Here is a 19,510-nt window from a genome sequence, read left to right as displayed (position 1 = left end):
CTGGTCCACATTTGTTTACCATCAATCTACCTACTTATGATTTCCAAAACACTCTTGTCCCTCTTCCTAGGATGTGAAAGCTCAGCCCACCCTTCATAAATTTCATACCTACCTCTCAAATCATCCATCACTCCCATCCATGTCCTTTAGCACTTCTTCCTTTCCCCTCATAAGATCAGGAAATATTATTCCCATCGTGTCTGTCATAACCTTCAAATGAGCAAACTACCTACCATGTCCACTCATCTCCTACCTTTGCATCAAAAGGGACCTCTAAACTTGTGGTCCCAGCATTAAGCAGTTTTTTAAAGAGGAAACTACAAACATGATCGCCTTGCCTTGTTGTAGTGGAGTTTAATACAGTTGAACTGCTTGGAGTTTTGTTGAAGTGGGTTGGTTTGGCCAAGTCATAGACAACTAGACAGAGGTGAGTTGAAGTGGAATTACTTTAAATGGCTCAGATTTAACCAATATTGGATCGTAAGATATAGTAGAACAGGGTTAATAGCTGAAGTGTCAAATTTTTAGGTGATCGGTATGAAGTGATGAGTAGTTATCACCCAAAGATCAGTTGGAGCACTGTGAGCTATGGTAGTGGGTCTATCTGGGAGTCTCTTTCCATGCAGCCTTGGTTCTCATTCTATTGGCATCAAAGCCTATGCCTAGTCAATAACATAACTCTATGTAGCTTGAGCACCCAAGTGAATCCATCTGGTCTCTTTGGTGGATTTTGGCATGAACTCCCTTGACCAACCATGTATATCCTTCTAACTTCTCTTTGGTGGATTTTGGCGTTGACTCCCTTTACCAACCATGTGTATCCTTCCAACTCATCCTTGAGACACAGGAATTGAATCATACACAGTATTGATCACCTAGTTCACACATGTCACCAGTGATTGAAATGTCGTTTGGTGCCACTTGACACGGACAATTTTTACCATTCCAACGGCGGAGCGAAACCAACACAATACGCATTACAGTTTCGTCGTGTGTCACACGCATGTGGTATGCGCCATAAGGAGGGTTGATTTCAATCGCAGGATGCCTCCGACGCCGCTAGAAGCGTTGCGGGACGCTTCTATGCCAGAAGCATCTCGGGACGCTTTTGGCTGTGTCGGAGGCGTCGAAGGATGTCTCCAACGACGCCAGAGGCATAGCGGGTCACCTCCGGCGTGGCCGGCTGCGTCCCACGCGCGCACGAGCTTCTGTTCGCCGAAAATGGAAAATAAATTTAATTAATTAAAACAATTCCCAACTCAAGTGTGATATTTCGAAGAGTCTTTCATAAACCCTAATTAAATTATCCTAATAAAATATATATATAATTTTTAAAAAATTAATAAATTTTATTAATTGATATTTTAAATTTTTCTTTACCAATTTAAATTCTGTTTAAAAATTATAAAAAATTATAATAAATCAAATTTATATTTTGATAATTTATTTATTTATTTTACTATTTTAATATTTAATTGATATTCTAATATTTTTTACTATTTTAAATATATATTATTTAAATTAATTATTAATTAAATGAATAAATAGTTAATTTATAAAATTACTATAGAAAATAGCATCTTTGTATTAATTTATATAATTATGATTATTTAATCTCGAGAACCAATGCTTTCATATCAATTTTAATTCAAGTTATTGCATTTTCTTTAAAGAAAACTATATTTAATTATTTTTTAATAATATTAAGTTGTTCAATAATGGAGAACTTATATAAAAGCAATATACAATTTATTTTTAAATTATACACCATAAACATATTTATCTAATAGTTACTATATATAAATAAAAAATACCTAAACCGTATCAACAAGGCACAATACAATACTGAAAGTGTATCGTTCCGATCTAGGACTGAAACCTCGACACGGATCGAGATTTTAAACTTTGCGTGTCACCCATCCAATGACTCAAAATTAGTGGCAAATTGCCCATATCACTTGTTTTCTCAGGTATTTATTAGATAATTTTCAACAAAGGTTAATATTCATAAAGCAATCCTTCAAGCAAAAATGGAGAGTCAAAACATATTTACCCATTTAGTAGAGAAGGTTTGAGATTCTGCAAATTTGGTTTCAGATTTGGTATGAGATCTCTTGATTAACCAAGAGAATTCAAACTTTAAGTTTCATTTGTAAAGTCGTCTATAATAGCACAAGTTGGAGATAGGTAATCAGGGGGTGTTTGGTTGATGGGTTTGGGAATGAGGGAATGAAATGATAATAAAATATAGTGTTTGGTTTGTGGGTTTGGGAATGACAATTTGGGAATGATTTCTAAATTTTTTGGAATCAACAAAACCCATATAACTAGGTGGGTTTCATTTCCATTTCCATTCCCATTCTCATTCCACCTTACTATCAAACCTATACCCATAATCATTTCCATCAGTTAACCAAACGCCACCTCAATTTAGATATCTAAGTTAACCAAACGCCACCTCAATTTAGATATCTAAGCTAACATGAAATGCAGTAACACATATCAAGCACAAAAAAATTCCTTTGCCATGCACTCAGATAAGGATTTTGATCTAATAATAAAACTAAGGTAGGTTTAAGTGATCAAGCAATGAGAAAACATTCAATAAGATCACATCAAATACAAAACATAAATCAAGAATAAACAAGTTTCTTTAACCATGTAATTAAATTAAAATTTTAGTCTGCTAATATAATTTACCTATAAGGAATGTGCTGATGGGTTGTGGTGTCCCTGTACTTCTTGGCTAATCCGAAATCAATAATGTAGACCTAGAAAAAAAACACGTCATGTGATGTACAAGCAATGGAAGTTTGGAACAGGAATACCATAAGTACACTTGGTGAAACACCTGATTTGCTCGCCTCCCCAAGCCCATCAAAAAGTTATCTGGTTTGATATCTCGATGCAGGAAAGATTTAGAGTGAAGATATTCAACACGGTTGATCTAGTAAAAAAATCAGAAAATGTTAGAAAATATCATAAAGAAAACAAGTATCACTTCCATAAAAAGCTAGAAATACCATCTGATCAGCTAGCATCAGGACAGACTTCAGAGAGAGTTTTCGGCTACAAAAATTAAACAAATCTTCAAGGCTTGGGCCCAACAAATCCATAACAAGAACATTATAATCTCCTTCTATGCCAAACCATCGCACATTTGGAATGCCAGCTACCATAATAGGAGAAAATAATTATGAAGCCAACAATGACCGTGCATTTATTTATCATGAAGAAGTATTAAATTTTAATTACTTCCTCCTTGTAAGATCCTGTAAAGTTTTGATTCATATTGCAGCTGCGGATGCTTTGTTTTGACATTTTCCTGAAAACCAAACGGCATCATCATAACCTTTCGATGCACCAAAAAGGAAAAACAAACACTGTGCAGGATGATAATGGTTTATAATGATCAAAGTCACTCGAGTGGAATTATCAAATAGATGATATGCTATTCTTGTGAGAACGCACAAGACCCCACATGATTGTCATGTTACTCCATATGTCACTTAACATTAACTTAAATTTGAAACAAACAAAGTAGATATTTATTGGAGCATCTCACATAAATGAGCTACTAGTGATTCGTACAGAAACCAGGAGAGGAGAAAAAGAAGACCATAAGAGCACATACATACAACCAAAAATGATCAACTAACATTAAATGGAAATTTTTTACATAAAAAAAGAGTTCAAGCAAAATAGTCCATCCTCAATACATACCACTCTTCTACCATCTCGATTATTGTTTTATTGTGAAACACATTCATCATAGGCATTAATTTGGAGACTCCTAACTTCACAATATTATGAATTAATCAGCAATATTAAATCTTCAAATCCTACAATTTGAGATAATCTGACCTATCATCATCATCAAGCCATGTTTGTCCAAATAATTTTAAGTCAACTACATGAATTGTATCCTTCATTGAGTTCAATGCAAGGCTATAATAATTGTAATGTTCAAATAAATTAAATAATTTTTTACTACATTGATTAAAGTGATCTCCGTCTACCCCTCACACCTTCCTCTCCAAGCCTTATGCCATGAAAATTGTCAAACCTTAAGCACCTATTGAATATACCAAATTCATGTCAAAAACAAAAAGATGATGCCATAATTTCGTTGGTACAGCCTATGATCCAACTGGGTCAAGGATTACCAATCTCAACCATATTAAGTTCCTCAACTTTCTTGTAGGCCATAGATCATCATACCAAAGTGATGCTAAACACAACATACATCATTAATTCAAACGCAACTCCTAGTACACAATGAACTTTCACTGGAATTTCTCTGTAAATTAAGTATGAGAACGACAAATAAAAGCCACATAGAATTGCTTACTAGTTTGATGGCTATTTCTTCATTAGTTTGAGCATTAGTACCTAGAAAAAGTTATCAAAAGAGCAACAATTAATGGTTAGACTAAGAGCAAAATAATTTTTCAGACAAGGTTTGATAAATCCAAACCTAAAAAAATCTCGCCGAAGGAACCGCTCCCAATCTTACGACCCAGGCGAAACTTGTTGCCAACTCGTGGTTCCATAACTGGTACACAAACCGGAAAGGAAGAAGAAAAAAAAAACTGAACTTTTTTTTTTTGCCGAATTCAAACCCTAATGAAATCTAAGCACCAAAAGAACCTCAAACAACAAACGCAAAAAGTGAAGGGAGATGTGCCTGAGGCAATCAACAAGAAACACTGCGGAATTAAAGAGAAAGGCTTGATCTGATGGTTTGGTGCTGCTGTTGGATTAGTTGAGAAGCGGAGAGGGGATGGAAGGAAAAGGGGCGCAGAAATATCTTAAAGTGCCGCAGTTGGATGAACAGGGACGTGGGGCAATTATAATGCGCCTTGCGATCCTCGCCATCGCCATTCGCTTGTACGCGTACGCGGTCGCGGTGCTTGTTTGTTAACTATTTCTTTGCTTTTGAGGGAAATTTTACCAAATTGGGACAGTAATTTTGTCTACAGTAATCTGGTAGAATCTGACCCGCTAAAAATTTTTATCTCCCAATCATAATATATACATGTACATACATGTAATTAATATATACATATGATATTACTAAATTATCCATACATACACATGTATGTATATATTCTGGATGACCAAATTTTGACCATTTAATATTACCCTTTTATCTATCTACTTGCACCAAACAGCATTTTTTTTTCTTTCTTTCAATTTTAGAAAAAGATTTCACGATAAAATAATTGATTTCCTCCCTTGTTTAGGTGTGTGGAAAAAATATATTTCCCAAATAGATCTCATGAAAAATTAATATGACACGCAAATCACACGGTAGGCACGGAACTATTTCATTTGGTGAATTCGAAGGTTGTGAGAGGTTCAAGTGGTATTTTGATCATTTTAAAAATTTAAGGGATATTTTACTAAATTAAAAGATTAATGTTCCGTTTAACATTCACCATCTCATAAAAAAATATAAAATCCTTATGTCACTTATTAACATATTCATTTTCTCACATTCGTTTAACATTAACTTTAATTATTTAGGAGGTCTGAGGCTATGTTCAATTCAATATTTTGATGGGTCTCATATGTTGTACCCCGTGGTAATTTTGATGTGATCAACCAAGTTGGTTAGATCCTGTTGTGTTTGATCCCTGTGTCTAAGTGTGTAGGAGCTTAGGAGCACAGGAAGTCGAGCGGAAGACGCAGCTAGCGAGAAGGACGGCACGGGAAGGGAGCCGACGGGCTCGATGCGTCCGAAGGACGAGAGAGCTGCGGAAGAGTACTCCGGTGGGCGTGAAGAGCGTGCGCGGCGTTCGAGGGACGTTAAGCCGGGATGGAAGGCTGCTCGAGGAGAAGGCCGGGAATTGGATTCGGGTGAGCCCTATTCATCGGCGAATCACCCAAAGAATGAGCTAAGCCAAGAAGAAAAGGAGTCAAAGAAGCCGGAAAATATTGTAGCGAAAGTTATCAGAGGTTACCGTAGCAAGGCGCCTGCTCAAGGCGCCTGAGCATTTGATTGGATAAAGTTTTATCCGCAGATCGAGTTGGAGGCGCCTTGAACCCTGTTGGAGGCACCTTGGACTCTCGGGATAAGATTTCCAGGGCCTATATAAAGGCCCCTGGAGCTAGGAATTCAACAACAACTTTGACAATCAACTCTGTACTTAATTCCTAGCAATAGTTCTGAGCCGTTAGTGTGTAAAAGGCTTCTCCGCCTTCAGAGAAGGAGAATTTTTCTACTGTGTTTTTTCTACTGCCCTGGATTAACAACCTTCTTGGTTGTAACCAGGTTAAAATCCTGATCTTCTCTATATTTCTTTATTTAGTTTTTATTGCTTTATTAATTTATCACTATTGTACTAATTGAGTTGAAAGTACGAGGAGGGTATAGTTTAAATTTTGTTTTCAGCAATTCACCCCCCTCTTGCCGACCTCCGTTGCACCAACATCATACATGTTGTAACCATCCTTACATTGATTTTAGTGTCCTAAAAATACAGTTACTTTATAGAATGCAATAATTGTAGTAAAAGATGAATACACTCGTCCCAAGCGTTCTCGTTAATACGGAGGAGGTAAATCATGGACGGCTATAAATTTTTAGAATAGTGATCAGTTTATCTCAACTTTATCAAAATTCAAACCCCAAAACCTTATTATGATAATACCTTACACGCTAACCACTAGAATCAACTTAGGAGACTTATAGAATACAATAATAAACTATGCAAAGATTTCCATGATAATTTTTTTCCTTATTTACTTCATACGAAAAGATGAATTACTTTCTTTCTTTTTTGAAACCTAATGGTTTGATGAATTTTCAAGGATGAATTATTTTTTGATATTTTTTTCCTTTAATCCAACGGAAAGTAATCCCCATTGAATTTCTTCCATGATTGGCCTCACGTGATCGCGGATGACAGCTGCCCCCGCAAGACAATGCAGGGGCAACCACCCCTCTAGATCATGGTCGGCGGCCCCGTACGATTACCTGGAGAAGTGGCTTGGTCGGCGGTCACGCACGATTCCCATTGAATTTCTTATTGATGTTTTTTCCACCTTCTCTCTGCTTGCGCATCTTTTCCTATGTTTTTTTTTTTATTTCTTTTGAATTCCTTCTCCTCTCTCTTTCCATCTGAAATTCTGAAATTCAGAGTATGGAGTTTAAATTTTGCTCCAGATGATTTTTTATAATTACGATCAGATCTGATCGTGATTAATTACGAATCCTATTAAATTTAATATCTCTTAAATTATAATTTAGATTAAAACGGATGAATAAAAATTATCTAGACCCGGTGCTCCGCTCGGTGCCAGATAGCTTGGCCATTTGTCTATCGTCGATAGTCTTTGGTCATATGTCCCGACTAAAATTATAATTTGGAGGACGATGAATCCGGAGAGATAATAAATCTTAATCAATTATAGTTGGATCATAACTACGATCTAATTATAATTACAAATGATTCATCTTTGATCGATTTATTTTTCTGACTAAGGATATAATTTCCTATGGACATAGTACAGTGATAAAAGGATTTCCGATATAAAATTTATTAAATTGAAAAGTCTTTAAAAAAACTTAAATGGCTATGAAGATAAGATTTAGGATGAAAAATTAAATCTATTTTTTGTTGTGAATGAAAAATTAATAAATAAAGATACATAGTTGGTTCGTAATATCGTAAAAGGAAGATCATAATATCATAAAAGATAGAATCTGTCATCCATGATGGATTGACTTCACAACTTTTTGTGAGGAGATATATTGATTAGGGAGAAAATAATAAATTTTATACTTGTGATGTAGAACCTCATTAAATATTTAATTATTGGTGAGCCCTTGATGTCAATCAAGAAGTCTACCGTTTGATCTCATACTGGAGCATGAGTTGGTATTGAATTTGTATGCTTGATTGCCCGGATCGAAGTACCCAGGCCATGTGCGGAACAAAAAATTAGGAGATTGCTTTCTCAGGCTGAGTAGGCAATTCAGCGTCGGACGACTTTATAAGACGAGGTGACTGAAGGCAAGGGATGATCGTCAATGTATTTCTGGATGTAGCCGATGGGTAAATCAGGGGAGGAACGAAGCCTGGACACGTGCATTAGAAAAAAAAAGAGGCTAAATTAAAATTTTATATGCAAAAGCTGGTGGGAAATTTTACGGAAAAATTCGAGTGTTAAATGTGAAAATTTGCCTTTTGTTAAAATGGACCCTGAGAATTATTGTAATGACAAATTGAGCTTGGGAGGGTGGGTAGCCAGTTTCCATGGTTCCTTTTTGAAAGAAAACGCCGGAATAGTCGTCCGTCGTTCGTCGTCGATGGGGTTGGAAGATTTCCCATCTCCGATCTTGGTGGATATACTGAGTCGGGTGGGCGATTCCACTGATTTGGCCAGGTGCCGCCTCACCTGCCGAACCCTCCGCTCCCTCTCGTACGAAGCCCGATCCATCCGCCTCTTCTGCTCTCGCGAACGTGCCCTCCGCTCCAGTGTCCCAGGCACCGTTGACCTCCATCCAGCATTCAAGTCGGTGGTATGCAACCTTGCTTCTCTCCTTTCTTCCGTCCACAGCCCGCTCTCACTCTCCCTCGCCGCCGAGCGGCCCGACTGCGTCCCAGCGGGCGAGATCGACGACGGCGACGAACTCTATTTCACGGATTCTCCCTTCCTCAGTCGATGGATTCCTCTTATTTCCGCTCGCCTCCAATCCCTTTCCATTCACGATTATTGGCTTCAGTCTTGCTGGCGTCCCTCTCGGGCGTTGCCTCTGATCTCGATCTTTTGTGAGCATATTCTCCTCATTTTTCTTTTTTTATTACTTTCATCGCTACTTACATGGATTTAATACTTAAAATTTACTTAATTTGTGACTTTTCTGCATACTAACAATTCAACCTTCCTGAGTCCTGAAACACCTATGTTGCGGGAACAGACGAGGCAAAGTTTAATTTTTATGTTATACAAACGTCACTTCGATCAAAGAAGAACTCTTCTTATCTCCTGATCATTAGTTGTGCCATACAGTATTATAGCGAGGAGTCACATTTCTTTTTAGTTGAACATTGCCTTCAATCGCATCTTCTAGTTGCAGGTAATCATAAATTAGATGGAGAAACCACTGTTCTTTTTCCTGCATGATCTCTCTTTCACCTAATTTTTGCATTAAAGAGTGGACCCAACGGTCATTGTTGATGACTACTCGAACTTTACACTATGCATCATTATTTTCACTACATTATCCATCAAGGAAGACATGTGCAGTCTATTTTGATGTTTTGTGCATCTTCCTATTTATGGGATGAGGACATTGATGATGCTCATCCGCCCTATTCAAGTTTTGGATATCATCTTGAGAGATGCAAAATCCCCATAGCTTCTTGAATGAATGAGTCTTGGTCTCCCTTGTCGCCTTCTTTTCATAAGGTACTTGTCTGCTATTTCATTGGGGTTGGGATATAATGGTAGGATCTATTGTTATCTGGTGGGCACCATTATTTGGTGGTAGGTATTATTTCTTGCACATGGAGGGATCTGAACAAACTGGAATCACTTAGAGAGGGCCTTGTTGATTGACGTCATTTTTCCTCCTCTGTGAAGGAGTTATTTTTTTCTTGTTTGCTTACTTTGAGATGCCAATGGGAAGAACATTGAATATTGGGACATCAATTGTTGACCTCTTGTCCTGTGAAGGGAAGAAGCTAAGAAGTAAAACTCTACCTTGAACTTGAGATGGAGAAATTGTCATTAACTATTGCTGTTGGCACCAATTTTGGAGGCTGACAGTCTTGTCTCTTGATAAGCATGTTTGGCAATATAGCACAACTACCAATCTTGCTATTCTACATCTCAGATGTGGGCCTCAGGAGCTTGTAGTAATGAAGCGTGTAGGCAGCTATTAGCTGAGTTGTGTGGCATGTCATCTCTGTGACTCCTGAATCTATCATGGATGGGTTGCTTGGATGCCTTATTGAATCCTTTTATATTCCTGTATTTTTTTGGTGTTGCCAACCTTTTTCATTAAATTTTTCCCTCATTGCATGTTGAGTTTCTTGTGAAACTTTGGGACACTTCCATAACTAAAATCGTGGGCAAGTGTCCAGGTGACTTTGCCACAATGATATCATACTGCTTGCAATGTCAATGGTGTTGCCTTTTTAATCATCATGCATAATCACAAATAGGATATTCACCTTCTTGTTTTGGCATTTGACCACCTCAATGTGATTTGATAATTATCATACTAATTCAACACAATTATCTTAACAGAAAGGAAACTAATTGGATAGGTAAATTAATGTATAACACATTCATGTATAACAAACTTATCCATTGGGAAGTTTTCTTTTACAGGAAAGTCTCCAAGAAGAGAGATTAGCAGAAAAATTAAAGGGAGAATAAAAGAGTTTGAACTTATGTGGCTAGTTAGAACTTGAAAGCTAAGAAGCATAGGCTAGTTTCAAAGGATAAGAGAGAATTTCAGTAAGGAAGAGGGAAGTTAGTGAAAGAAGAGGGGGATTAGTGCAGATATTATTGAGATGAAAGGATAAAAAGATCCCGAAAAAAGGGCTAGTAGTCATTGGTGTTGGATCAAAAGCGCTAGAGGGGGGGGGGGGGGGGGGGGGGAATAGCGCTCGTGGCTATTTCGTTCGTTTCGTAAAACACTAATCGAGTAAAGCAGCGGAAATATAAAAAGAACACAACGCAAACACAAGGTATTTACCTAGTTCGGAGCCTTGAGCGACTCCTACTCCAAGGCCCACGCTCGTTGAGCGTTTACGTTGGGCAACACTTATAATCTCGAAAATATATTACAAGCTAAGTATAGAGAAAAATAGTAATTAACTTGATACCGACAACAAAGAAATGAAAGCTGAAGCTCCGGGTCGTCGGAATGATGGTGCAGCACTTTGGGATCATCTCGTTAGCAGCTTGTAGCGTTAGGATTGCTCGGAAGTTGTTGTTTTGAGCTGCTGCCTCGACCCCCTTTTTATATAGTGCTGGAGGCGCCTCCAAGCCTGGCCGAGGCGCCTCCAGGCCGCCGAGTCGCACGCGTGGTTCAACTTTGATCTGGTCGCGCCTTATCCCACTGAAGGTGCCTCCAAGGCTGGTCCAAGGCGCCTTCATCCTGGTCCGAGGCGCCTCAGCTCTGTTGCGTTGGCTTTTTCTGGCTCGCACCCGAGGCGCCTCCAAGCCCCATGGAGGCGCCTCGGACACTGTTCATCCGAGGTCAAATGTGCTTCTTTGTTCCTACAAAATGTGTTAGTCCCAAACACAAACCCTGCAAAACAAAGTTAGCGCAGAAATATGATAAATGATATAATCGACAGTCATTGGACTGTCCGGGTCTGACTTCAGATTTCCAATCGGAAACCCTAGGTCGACCCGACGTCTACTGTTCCCTCTACGGGGAACGCGTCCTCACCTACTCCACTCAGGAGGTTTACCTGTTGCCAGTGCGATCCTCCAGATCGACTGGACTTTTGCTTAGCGTTCGAAGCTTCCGTACTTTCTGCTGGACTTCCGCTTCCCGGCCCGTCCAGTCTTGAAGCAAACTTCAGGTAAGTTGAAATACTTTGAAAGTCTTAGCTAAATTTTGAAAATCTGTTAGAAAAATGCTTAGCTAGATTTTGGAAATTTGTTAGAGGAAAAAATACTTAGTTAAATTTTGAAAATATGTTAGAGAAAAAAATACTTAGCTAAATTTTCAAAATAAATTCGAAAGGTTTTGTTTGGTAAATATTTTCTTAATTTTGAGAAAGCTTTTTGAACAATAATTAAGAAAGACTAGGGTCATTTAACAAAATATTTAACCGAATAAAGAATTTCGAAATACTTAAAGGCAAGGGAGGATAGGCTTAAAACCTTAATGTCCAAGCATGAGCTGAGTTAATGAGATTAATTTCTTTTGGTAAGGTATCAGAACCCTAATGTCTAGGCATGAGAGGTTAAAACAAAATATTTATTTGCCTAACTTTCCATCTCACTCATTCTAGATTAACAAGTATGTTCAGCTTATTAGTGATCGTGAGATGGAGTTGTCTTTGCATTTGATATAAAACATAAGTTTTGAATTTCAAATAATTTTAAAAATGATTTTCAAATATCTTTTTAAAATTATTTTCAAATAATTTCAAAAATTTTCAAAATGATTTTTCAAATAAGTTTAAAATGATTTTCAAATATTTTTAAAATGATTTTCAAATATTTTAAAATGATTTTCAAATATTTTTAAAATTATTTTTCAAATAATTTTTAAAATATTTTTTAAATAATTTTTCAAATAATTTTTTAAATAATTTTTCAAATAATTTTTAAAATGATTTTTCAAATAATTTTTAAAATGATTTTTCAAATAATTTTTAAAATAATTTTTCAAACAATTTTTAAATAGTTTTTCAAATAATTTTTAAAACAAATTTTTAAATAATTTTTAAAATAATTTTTTAAATAATTTTTTAAATAATTTTTCAAATAATTTTTAAAATGATTTTTCAAATGATTTTTAAAACAAATTTTTTTTAAATAATTTTTCAAATAATTTTTAAAATAATTTTTCAAATGATTTTTAAAACAATTTTTGTTAAAATAATTTTTCAAATAATTTTTAAAATAATTTTTTAAATGTTTTTTTAAAGATTTTTTAAAGGATTTTTAAAAGATTTTTTTTTAAAAGGATTTTTAAAAAATTATTAATTATTTATTTGATTTTAAATTTGATTTAATTTTAATTCTTAGTCATCTCACCCTATCTAAATTTCAAATCAGGGAATCCTATAATATTGTGAGATGAATTAGGTTCAATTTTAGGTTTTGGTTTAACTTTGTGTTAGATTTAGTTAGCTTTGGGTTCAACAAATAGGCATTCTTTGGATAAACTTCTGGGCTATGGTGAGTCACAAGAACATCATTAAAGTAATCATGCCTTCGAGGTTTTCCAAATAGTCCTACCCATTGAACTTAGTACAAAACCTTGGTCTAACTGGTTAGGATCCATACAGGGTAGCTTCGGTCAGTTCCACTTAGCCAAATGCACCAGGTCGAAGTCATATCTTCCTAGACATGCGATGACTAAGCTTCCCCAACGTACTATCATCCAATACTTCACTAGTACCGTGAATTAAGTTAAATCTAGCCTCTTTTTATTCTAACCTTAATTACCCTGCCGGGTAGTCTACTCTTGGTTACCCTTGTCGGGTAGATTAAGTTTTGGAGGTGTCAGCTATTCTGGAACCTACCCTTGGATTTTGTAAGAATTTAATTTATAAATTTGATTTAAATTTTGAATTAATCTGAATTTTGTTTAATTTAATTTAATTTTTAATTATATTCTTTTAATGGTTTATCTTTTTATTAAGATAGTTTTTCTTTTGGCTCCCCCTGGATCATAGCCTCGATATGGTCTATCAAGGTAATAGACTTGATCCTTGGGGACTCAATATTGACCAAGTCCAACTTGATTGATCAGGTTGGACTTAGGTATCCATGCTTGGACTACCTTTCTATTTGATCTATTAACGAGCGATAAATATGAGTGGTATTTCCTTTTAGTCTTGAATCCAAGTCCGAATCGGTTGTAAACGGTTTTTTGTTTTCCGAGAATCAGATCAAGATTCTTGGAACCCAAAGTAAACCGTTCCAACATGTTCTTGAGTTCTTTAACTTAAATTTTCAAATTGGAATTTTCTTCCTCAAGTTGTTGGACTTGGGTTGAATTTTCAATTTGAACTGGCTCAGTTAAAGGACTCGAGTTAGTCACTTCCTTAAGGGTTATTACCTCCTTTTGGAGTAACTTGACTCGGACGTTGGATTTAGCCAACTTCTTTAGTAAGTAAGGAACTAAATTTTCTGAATCATCTAAGTTAATACTAGAAATTAAAGAACTTACAGTGGGTTTAGAACCTTCGGAAACGGATACGGATCCGTGGCTTCGCTCGAACTCGGTTCCAGGTTCGCTCTTGGTATCTGTCTCGTATTCGGATTCAGTTTCCGCCACAGATGCTAGTATTGGTAGTGCGAGGAAGCGTAATACTTTCCTCGGCCGAAGTAGTATCATACTGTTCATCTAATTCAAATAAACCGTCTATTAAATTATGCTTACTTACTTAGGTACCTTTGTGTAACTGAATCAGATTCTCCCACAACTCCTTAGCGCTTGAGAATGGGCCGGCACGATTCAGCTCCTTATTCGTTAAGCCGCACTGAAGTGTATACGTTGCTTTTGCGTTTACTTCTACCTTTTTGATAAGGTTTGCGTCCCAGTTCTCATACGGTAGTGGCTTGCCGGCGCCGTCAGTTGGTAGTTCGAGCCCGGTCCTAGTGATCATCCAGACTTCGAACTTAGTTTGCAGGTACGACTCCATTTGGCCTTTCCAGTGGCTGAAGTCTTCGCCGGAGAAGAGCGGTGGACGAGTGGTGCTATAGCCTTCTTGGATGCCATTGAATCTTGCACGAAAAAGTTAACAAAAAACTTGTCCCAGGACTTAATCCTGGATTAGTAGTGTGGTAGAAGGATAGAAATAGAAATTCACGAATTTCGAGAAAAAATAATAAAATAATAATAAAATATTATTAAAAAATATTAAAAAATTATTATTTCAAATTTTTCCAAATTCGATATTTTATCAATATTAATAAACTGTGAAAAGATGAAAATGAATTTTTCGAAAATAATTTTGGAGGGAAAAAACGAAAGGCGTACCAATTCAGAGCGAAAAAAAAATGCTCGAATGGTAGTTGTACCAATTCAGAACAACCCCACTCTGATACTAATTGTTGGATCGAAAGCGCTAGAGGGGGGGTGAATAGCGCTCGTGGCTATTTCATTCATTTCGTATAACACTAATCGAGTAAAGCAGCGGAAATATAAAAAGAACACAATGCAAACACAAGATATTTACTTGGTTCGGAGCCTTGAGCGACTCCTACTCCAAGACCCACGCTCGTTGAGCGTTTACGTTGGACAACACTTATAATCTCGAAAATATATTACAAGCTAAGTACAGAGAAAAATAGTAATTAACTTGATACCGACAACAAAGAAATGAAAGCTGAAGCTCCGGGTCGTCGGGATGATGTTGCAGCACTTTGGGATCGTCTCGTTAGCAGTTTGTAGCGTTAGGATTGTTCGGAAGTTGTTGTTTTGAGCTGCTGCCTCGACCCCCTTTTTATATAGTGCTGGAGGCGCCTCCAAGCCTGTCCGAGGCGCCTCCAGGCCGTCGAGTCGCACGCGTGGATCAGCTTTGATCTGGTCGCGCCTTATCCCACTGAAGGTGCCTCCAAGGCTGGTCCAAGGCGCCTCCAACGCCTGGTCCAAGGCGCCTTCACCCTGGTCCGAGGTGCCTCAGCTCTGCTGCGCTGGCTTTTTCTGGCTCGCACCCGAGGCGCCTCCAAGCCCCATGGAGGCGCCTCGGACACACCCTGCAAAACAAAGTTAGCACACATAATATGATAAAAATAATCGACAGTCTTGGATTATCCGGGTCCGACTTCGATTTCCAACCGGAAACCCTAGGTCGACCCGACGCCAACTACGGAAACGCGTCCTCACCGATCCTCCAAATCGACTGAACTTTTGCTCGGCGTTCGAAGCTTCCGGACTTTCTGCTGGACTTCCGCTTCCCGGCCCGTCCAGTCTTCCACCTGGTTCGCGATACCAGGATTTTTCATCTAGGGTTACCACCCCCTAGGACTTTTGCCTGAAGCTCTCGACCCGCCAAGACTTTCCGCATAAGGTTACCACCCCCTATGACCTAGGGTTACCACCCCCTAGGGTTTTCCACCTGCCTAACCGCAGTTAGGACTTTTGCCTAAGTACCACTTAGGACTTTCCTGCAAGCTCCATGAACTTATTAGATCACAAGACGACTTAACTTTGAACCCTTTGTCATTATCAAAACTTGGATTCGATCGTTTGATGCTTCTCGCACCAACAATTGGTGGTTCTTATAGCACAGTATATGGTAAGGCTTGCTTATTAGAATGGGAAAAACAACTTTGTACATCTAAAAACACTTGGTTGGACTAGTATGGCAAAAAAATAAAAAAATTGTAAACCTTGATTCCAAGGAACAGATAATGAATGAATTTTAATAAAGTTCAATGTTTTACCTAGTCCCCAGGCCACCTTCCGTATATGGATGAGCTCTAAAAGTCATGTCTATGAATCTCTTTCTGAGAATGCCTTCCCTGGAATTAAGAACACACATTCTTGTGCCATCCAACAATTTATGAGATATCTTACTCCACGAATAATTTTAGGAATCATGACATTGGAGTCTGTAGCACATTCCGAAATGGAACGTATGACACTAACTGTTATTATGGCTTGATCTTAGATTTTAGATTTCCTGAGTATAATGATAGTTATGTTCTTCTAGTATGACTTATAAAACTACCTCTTACATCAGGTTTCCACTAAATATGTGTTTACTCACTCACTACCAGAACAACATTAGTTAATAAGTGTTAGGGGCATTGGTATGATTCATCGATTTGTGAAAAGTTACCTAAATTTAAAGTATCTGAGCAGCAGTGTTACAAATATACTAAAACAGTTGAGGAGATAAAGCATCTGGATAATTGATACTAATTTTTTGAACTAAATAACATATACCAGGAGATCATGATGTTAGTCTTTGAATTCAAGAAATTTCCCATGAGACGGATGTATTACATTGAATTTAACCTGTCTTCCAAGTAGGATCAATGTTCTCCTTGTGGTGACAAAATATGGAAAGAGTAGTTGACTGTATCATGTTTATGAATTTGAACTCTTAGCACAGATTGAGAAATTGGACAAGAGTTAAATTTTCAGTATGGATATGATAGTCGCTCGACTTTAATATCTCATGTCCATTCATCCTGTGAGCCCCTTTCTGTTCACAAGCTTTTGGTACACAAGCACAGAAGTTTATGATCTCTAATAAGTAAAGAAACCCTTACAAATGCATTTTATTTTGTTGCTTCTTGGAATCATAAACTTGAAGTTTCATATGTTCAGGCTCTGAGCTTCTTAACTTGGAGATCAGAAATGCCTGGCTGTCGGTCAAGGAGCTCATGCCAATGCAAACGTTGACTTCACTAAACCTCAACTACATAAGACTAGATGATGAAAATCTTGAAAAGGTGAATGAGTGTTTCCCATCTCTCCAAGTTCTTAATTTGATTGACGTAGGAGGGCTCAAGGAACCCAAGATTCAACTTCTGCAACTAAGGACCTTTACCTGGACTGTTTCCAACTTTGTGGTATCTCTAACAGTGGATGCACCCAAATTGGTTGAGCTGAAACTTACGTGTGTTGAACCAAAGGCTGTTCATCTTCAGACTCCTTTACTGCTTAATCTTGATATTACCATTAAAAAGGTTGAAGTGATCAAAGTGGATAAGCTTCATAATTTGAGAGTTCTCAGGGTAGAATCCTCACAGCTAGGCAACTTATCACAAGTGTTTGCAGAGAGCAGAACCATTAAGCGGCTAGAGATGGAACTGTATGATCCTGCCTGTGTTATTAATACCGAACAGTGTTCTGTCAGTCTATCAGATACATTCCCTGACATAGAAGAATTAACCATAGGAGAAAAGGCCTGGTTCCTCCTCCCACAAATTGTCAGGATCAAAGGTGAACTTGTAAGCTTGAAGAAATTGGTGGTACATGAATCAACCACCGAATTGGATGGGGCAATTATATCCTCAAAGTTGTCTATACTGGCACACTCCCATGTTTGTCAAGTTGTGATGGTTATTCCAGCTACTGCTCCCATTGAAGGTAGAGTATGTGCCATTTCCAAATGCATCAATGATTTTCCAAACATAAGGTGGGAATATGTTACGAAGGAAATTAAGTGAGCGAAAATACCAACAGATACATTCCGAGTGCAACTTCTTTGAATTGGTGTGGCATCACTTCTCATCACAATTATTTCACCGGACAACAGATGGTATGCTCACGCTCGAACCACAAGGCTGAATAATGGTCTTTGTATGTATGAGAACCGACTGCTTATTTCTTGATATGCTGGAATCAATGTTCTATCTTGATTAGTATCTAAATAAATTATTGTTTATGTATAGATTATTATGATGAAAAAGAATAATATTTTAGACATTTGAACGTGTTATAATATTGTTATAGTTATTATACTTTGTATTGCTCGTTTAGTTCTTACACTGCTCTACCCTTTTGGACTAAATCTTTAATCAGAATTAGAATGAAGTATTCATATTTGTAGAAATGTGCTATGGAGTATGAAGATTCTACCCAAAGTTCACATGTAATATGCTTGCCAAAATCAAGAAGGTAGACTTTGCCCGACAAAAAAAATGGAATTTGTGAGCATATAATGCGAACAAGAATGTACGTAGGAGCTTCAACAAGCCTTGAGCCATGTCCTTCAGACTGCAATCGGATATAAAGTGCATAACAACTTCCCTAGAGGCTAGAACCAGCCACACCCTTCCAAATTGCCTCTGAATTCGTTGTCGAAGAGCAATCGCCGGAGCAAAGTGTCTAACTGCCTTCACAATGAACAAGCATAATGAAGGTGGCGTGTGCAAAGGTAGACCATCAGAAAGTAGAGCCCAGGCACAAGTCTTGAAAACATCGATCCTGTAGCACAAAATGAAATGTATTGCAAAAGCCCCGGGGCTATAGTTATTATCTAAATGCTCAGGTTGCCTATAGAATTTTATTAATTATTTAGTTACAGTTGTATTGTACAGATCTCTCTAGATTGAAGTTAATTAAAATTTATTTTCGATTAATTATCTCACAGGAAAAATTGAATACATTAACTATTTTATCTATTGAAGAAAAGACAGTTGAATATAAAATTTTAGTTAATATTTTTGGATGAGTAATATTTAAAAATTTATTTAAATTATTTTTATTATATTATTTAATTATTTGGCATACATTTTAAATATTATATGTTATTTTATATTTTAGAGTTTTATTTTATAAAAACAACTCATTAATAAAAAAAATACATTTTATTATTTGAGGGTCATTTCTTAAAAATTCACCTTAGAATTAAAAACATATATTAAGTGCATCCTTCTTACCCATTAACATTCATATGATAACTTAATCTTGACATTGGATTTTCTATCTCCAAAATTCTCTGTTCCCATATTTCACTCATCGTCTTAGCTCATCATCGATGGTCTCCGGCCACTGGCCCAATCAAAACTATACCATGGGGGAAGATGAATCCAAAGGGATTGCTACCGGCACGATCGACACTGAAATCCGACCGGATCTGAGCAAGCTTTCCTCTGTCATCGATCTGAGCTCCTGCTCAGATCCTGCTAGATTCTAGCATTGATCACGCCAACGACGATCACTCTGGGTTTACTTTAATTCCAACGTATAATTTTGACTGGTTTGATGGCTAGAGGCCATCAACAATAAGCTAGAGATGATGAATAAGGTACGGGGACAAAAAAAAAAAGGGACATAGAATTTGATACAATAAATATAAACATAGTTAAGATCCCTTCTTAATCCATTACTTAT

General features: G+C 37.1%; 2 protein-coding genes across 4 annotated transcripts in view; one reads left to right on the top strand and one right to left on the bottom strand.

Annotated features, from left to right (window-relative positions):
• LOC122056439 (casein kinase 1-like protein 1) overlaps positions 1-4,845 on the bottom strand; it is a 34,642-nt gene extending 29,797 nt beyond the window's left edge. Inside the window, exons 1-7 of one of the 2 annotated variants that reach the window (XM_042618393.1) lie at positions 4,651-4,845; positions 4,478-4,555; positions 4,352-4,392; positions 3,256-3,325; positions 3,024-3,172; positions 2,852-2,947; positions 2,701-2,771 (exon numbers count right to left, since the gene is read on the bottom strand). In XM_042618393.1, the coding sequence (XP_042474327.1) occupies positions 2,701-2,771; positions 2,852-2,947; positions 3,024-3,172; positions 3,256-3,325; positions 4,352-4,392; positions 4,478-4,553 (503 nt within the window). In that variant the 5' untranslated portion in view covers positions 4,554-4,555; positions 4,651-4,845. The remainder of the gene's footprint in view (positions 1-2,700; positions 2,772-2,851; positions 2,948-3,023; positions 3,173-3,255; positions 3,326-4,351; positions 4,393-4,477; positions 4,556-4,650) is intronic. The other variant, XM_042618392.1, reaches the window with a different exon arrangement.
• A 3,372-nt stretch (positions 4,846-8,217) lies between these two features.
• On the top strand, positions 8,218-18,651 carry LOC122056437 (F-box/LRR-repeat protein At4g29420-like). 2 transcript variants are annotated; one of them, XR_006133160.1, is made up of 3 exons: positions 8,218-8,780; positions 16,997-17,933; positions 18,225-18,651. XR_006133160.1 is itself a non-coding variant. In XM_042618388.1 (2 exons), the coding sequence occupies exons 1-2, from the start codon at positions 8,318-8,320 to the stop codon at positions 17,839-17,841; spliced, it is 1,308 nt and encodes a 435-aa protein (XP_042474322.1). In that variant the 5' UTR covers positions 8,218-8,317; the 3' UTR covers positions 17,842-18,184. The 2 variants fall into 2 exon arrangements, 1 of the variants encoding a protein (XP_042474322.1); XM_042618388.1 differs by lacking the exon at positions 18,225-18,651 and having other exon boundaries at positions 16,997-18,184.
• The last annotated feature ends 859 nt before the right edge of the window (positions 18,652-19,510 follow it).

Source organism: Zingiber officinale, chromosome 3B (genome assembly GCF_018446385.1).
Source record: "Zingiber officinale cultivar Zhangliang chromosome 3B, Zo_v1.1, whole genome shotgun sequence".
NCBI classification, from domain to species: Eukaryota; Viridiplantae; Streptophyta; class Magnoliopsida; order Zingiberales; family Zingiberaceae; genus Zingiber; species Zingiber officinale.
Note: the sequence above shows the minus strand (reverse complement) of the source record. Positions and strands in the feature narration are given on the sequence as shown.

Coding starts and splice junctions, on each gene's coding strand:
- LOC122056437 (XM_042618388.1), top strand. CDS start 8,318: ATGGGGTTGGAAGATTTCCCATCTCCGATCTTGGTGGATATACTGAGT. Junction 8,781..16,996: donor GCCTCTGATCTCGATCTTTT/GTGAGCATATTC, acceptor TCATATGTTCAG/GCTCTGAGCTTCTTAACTTG.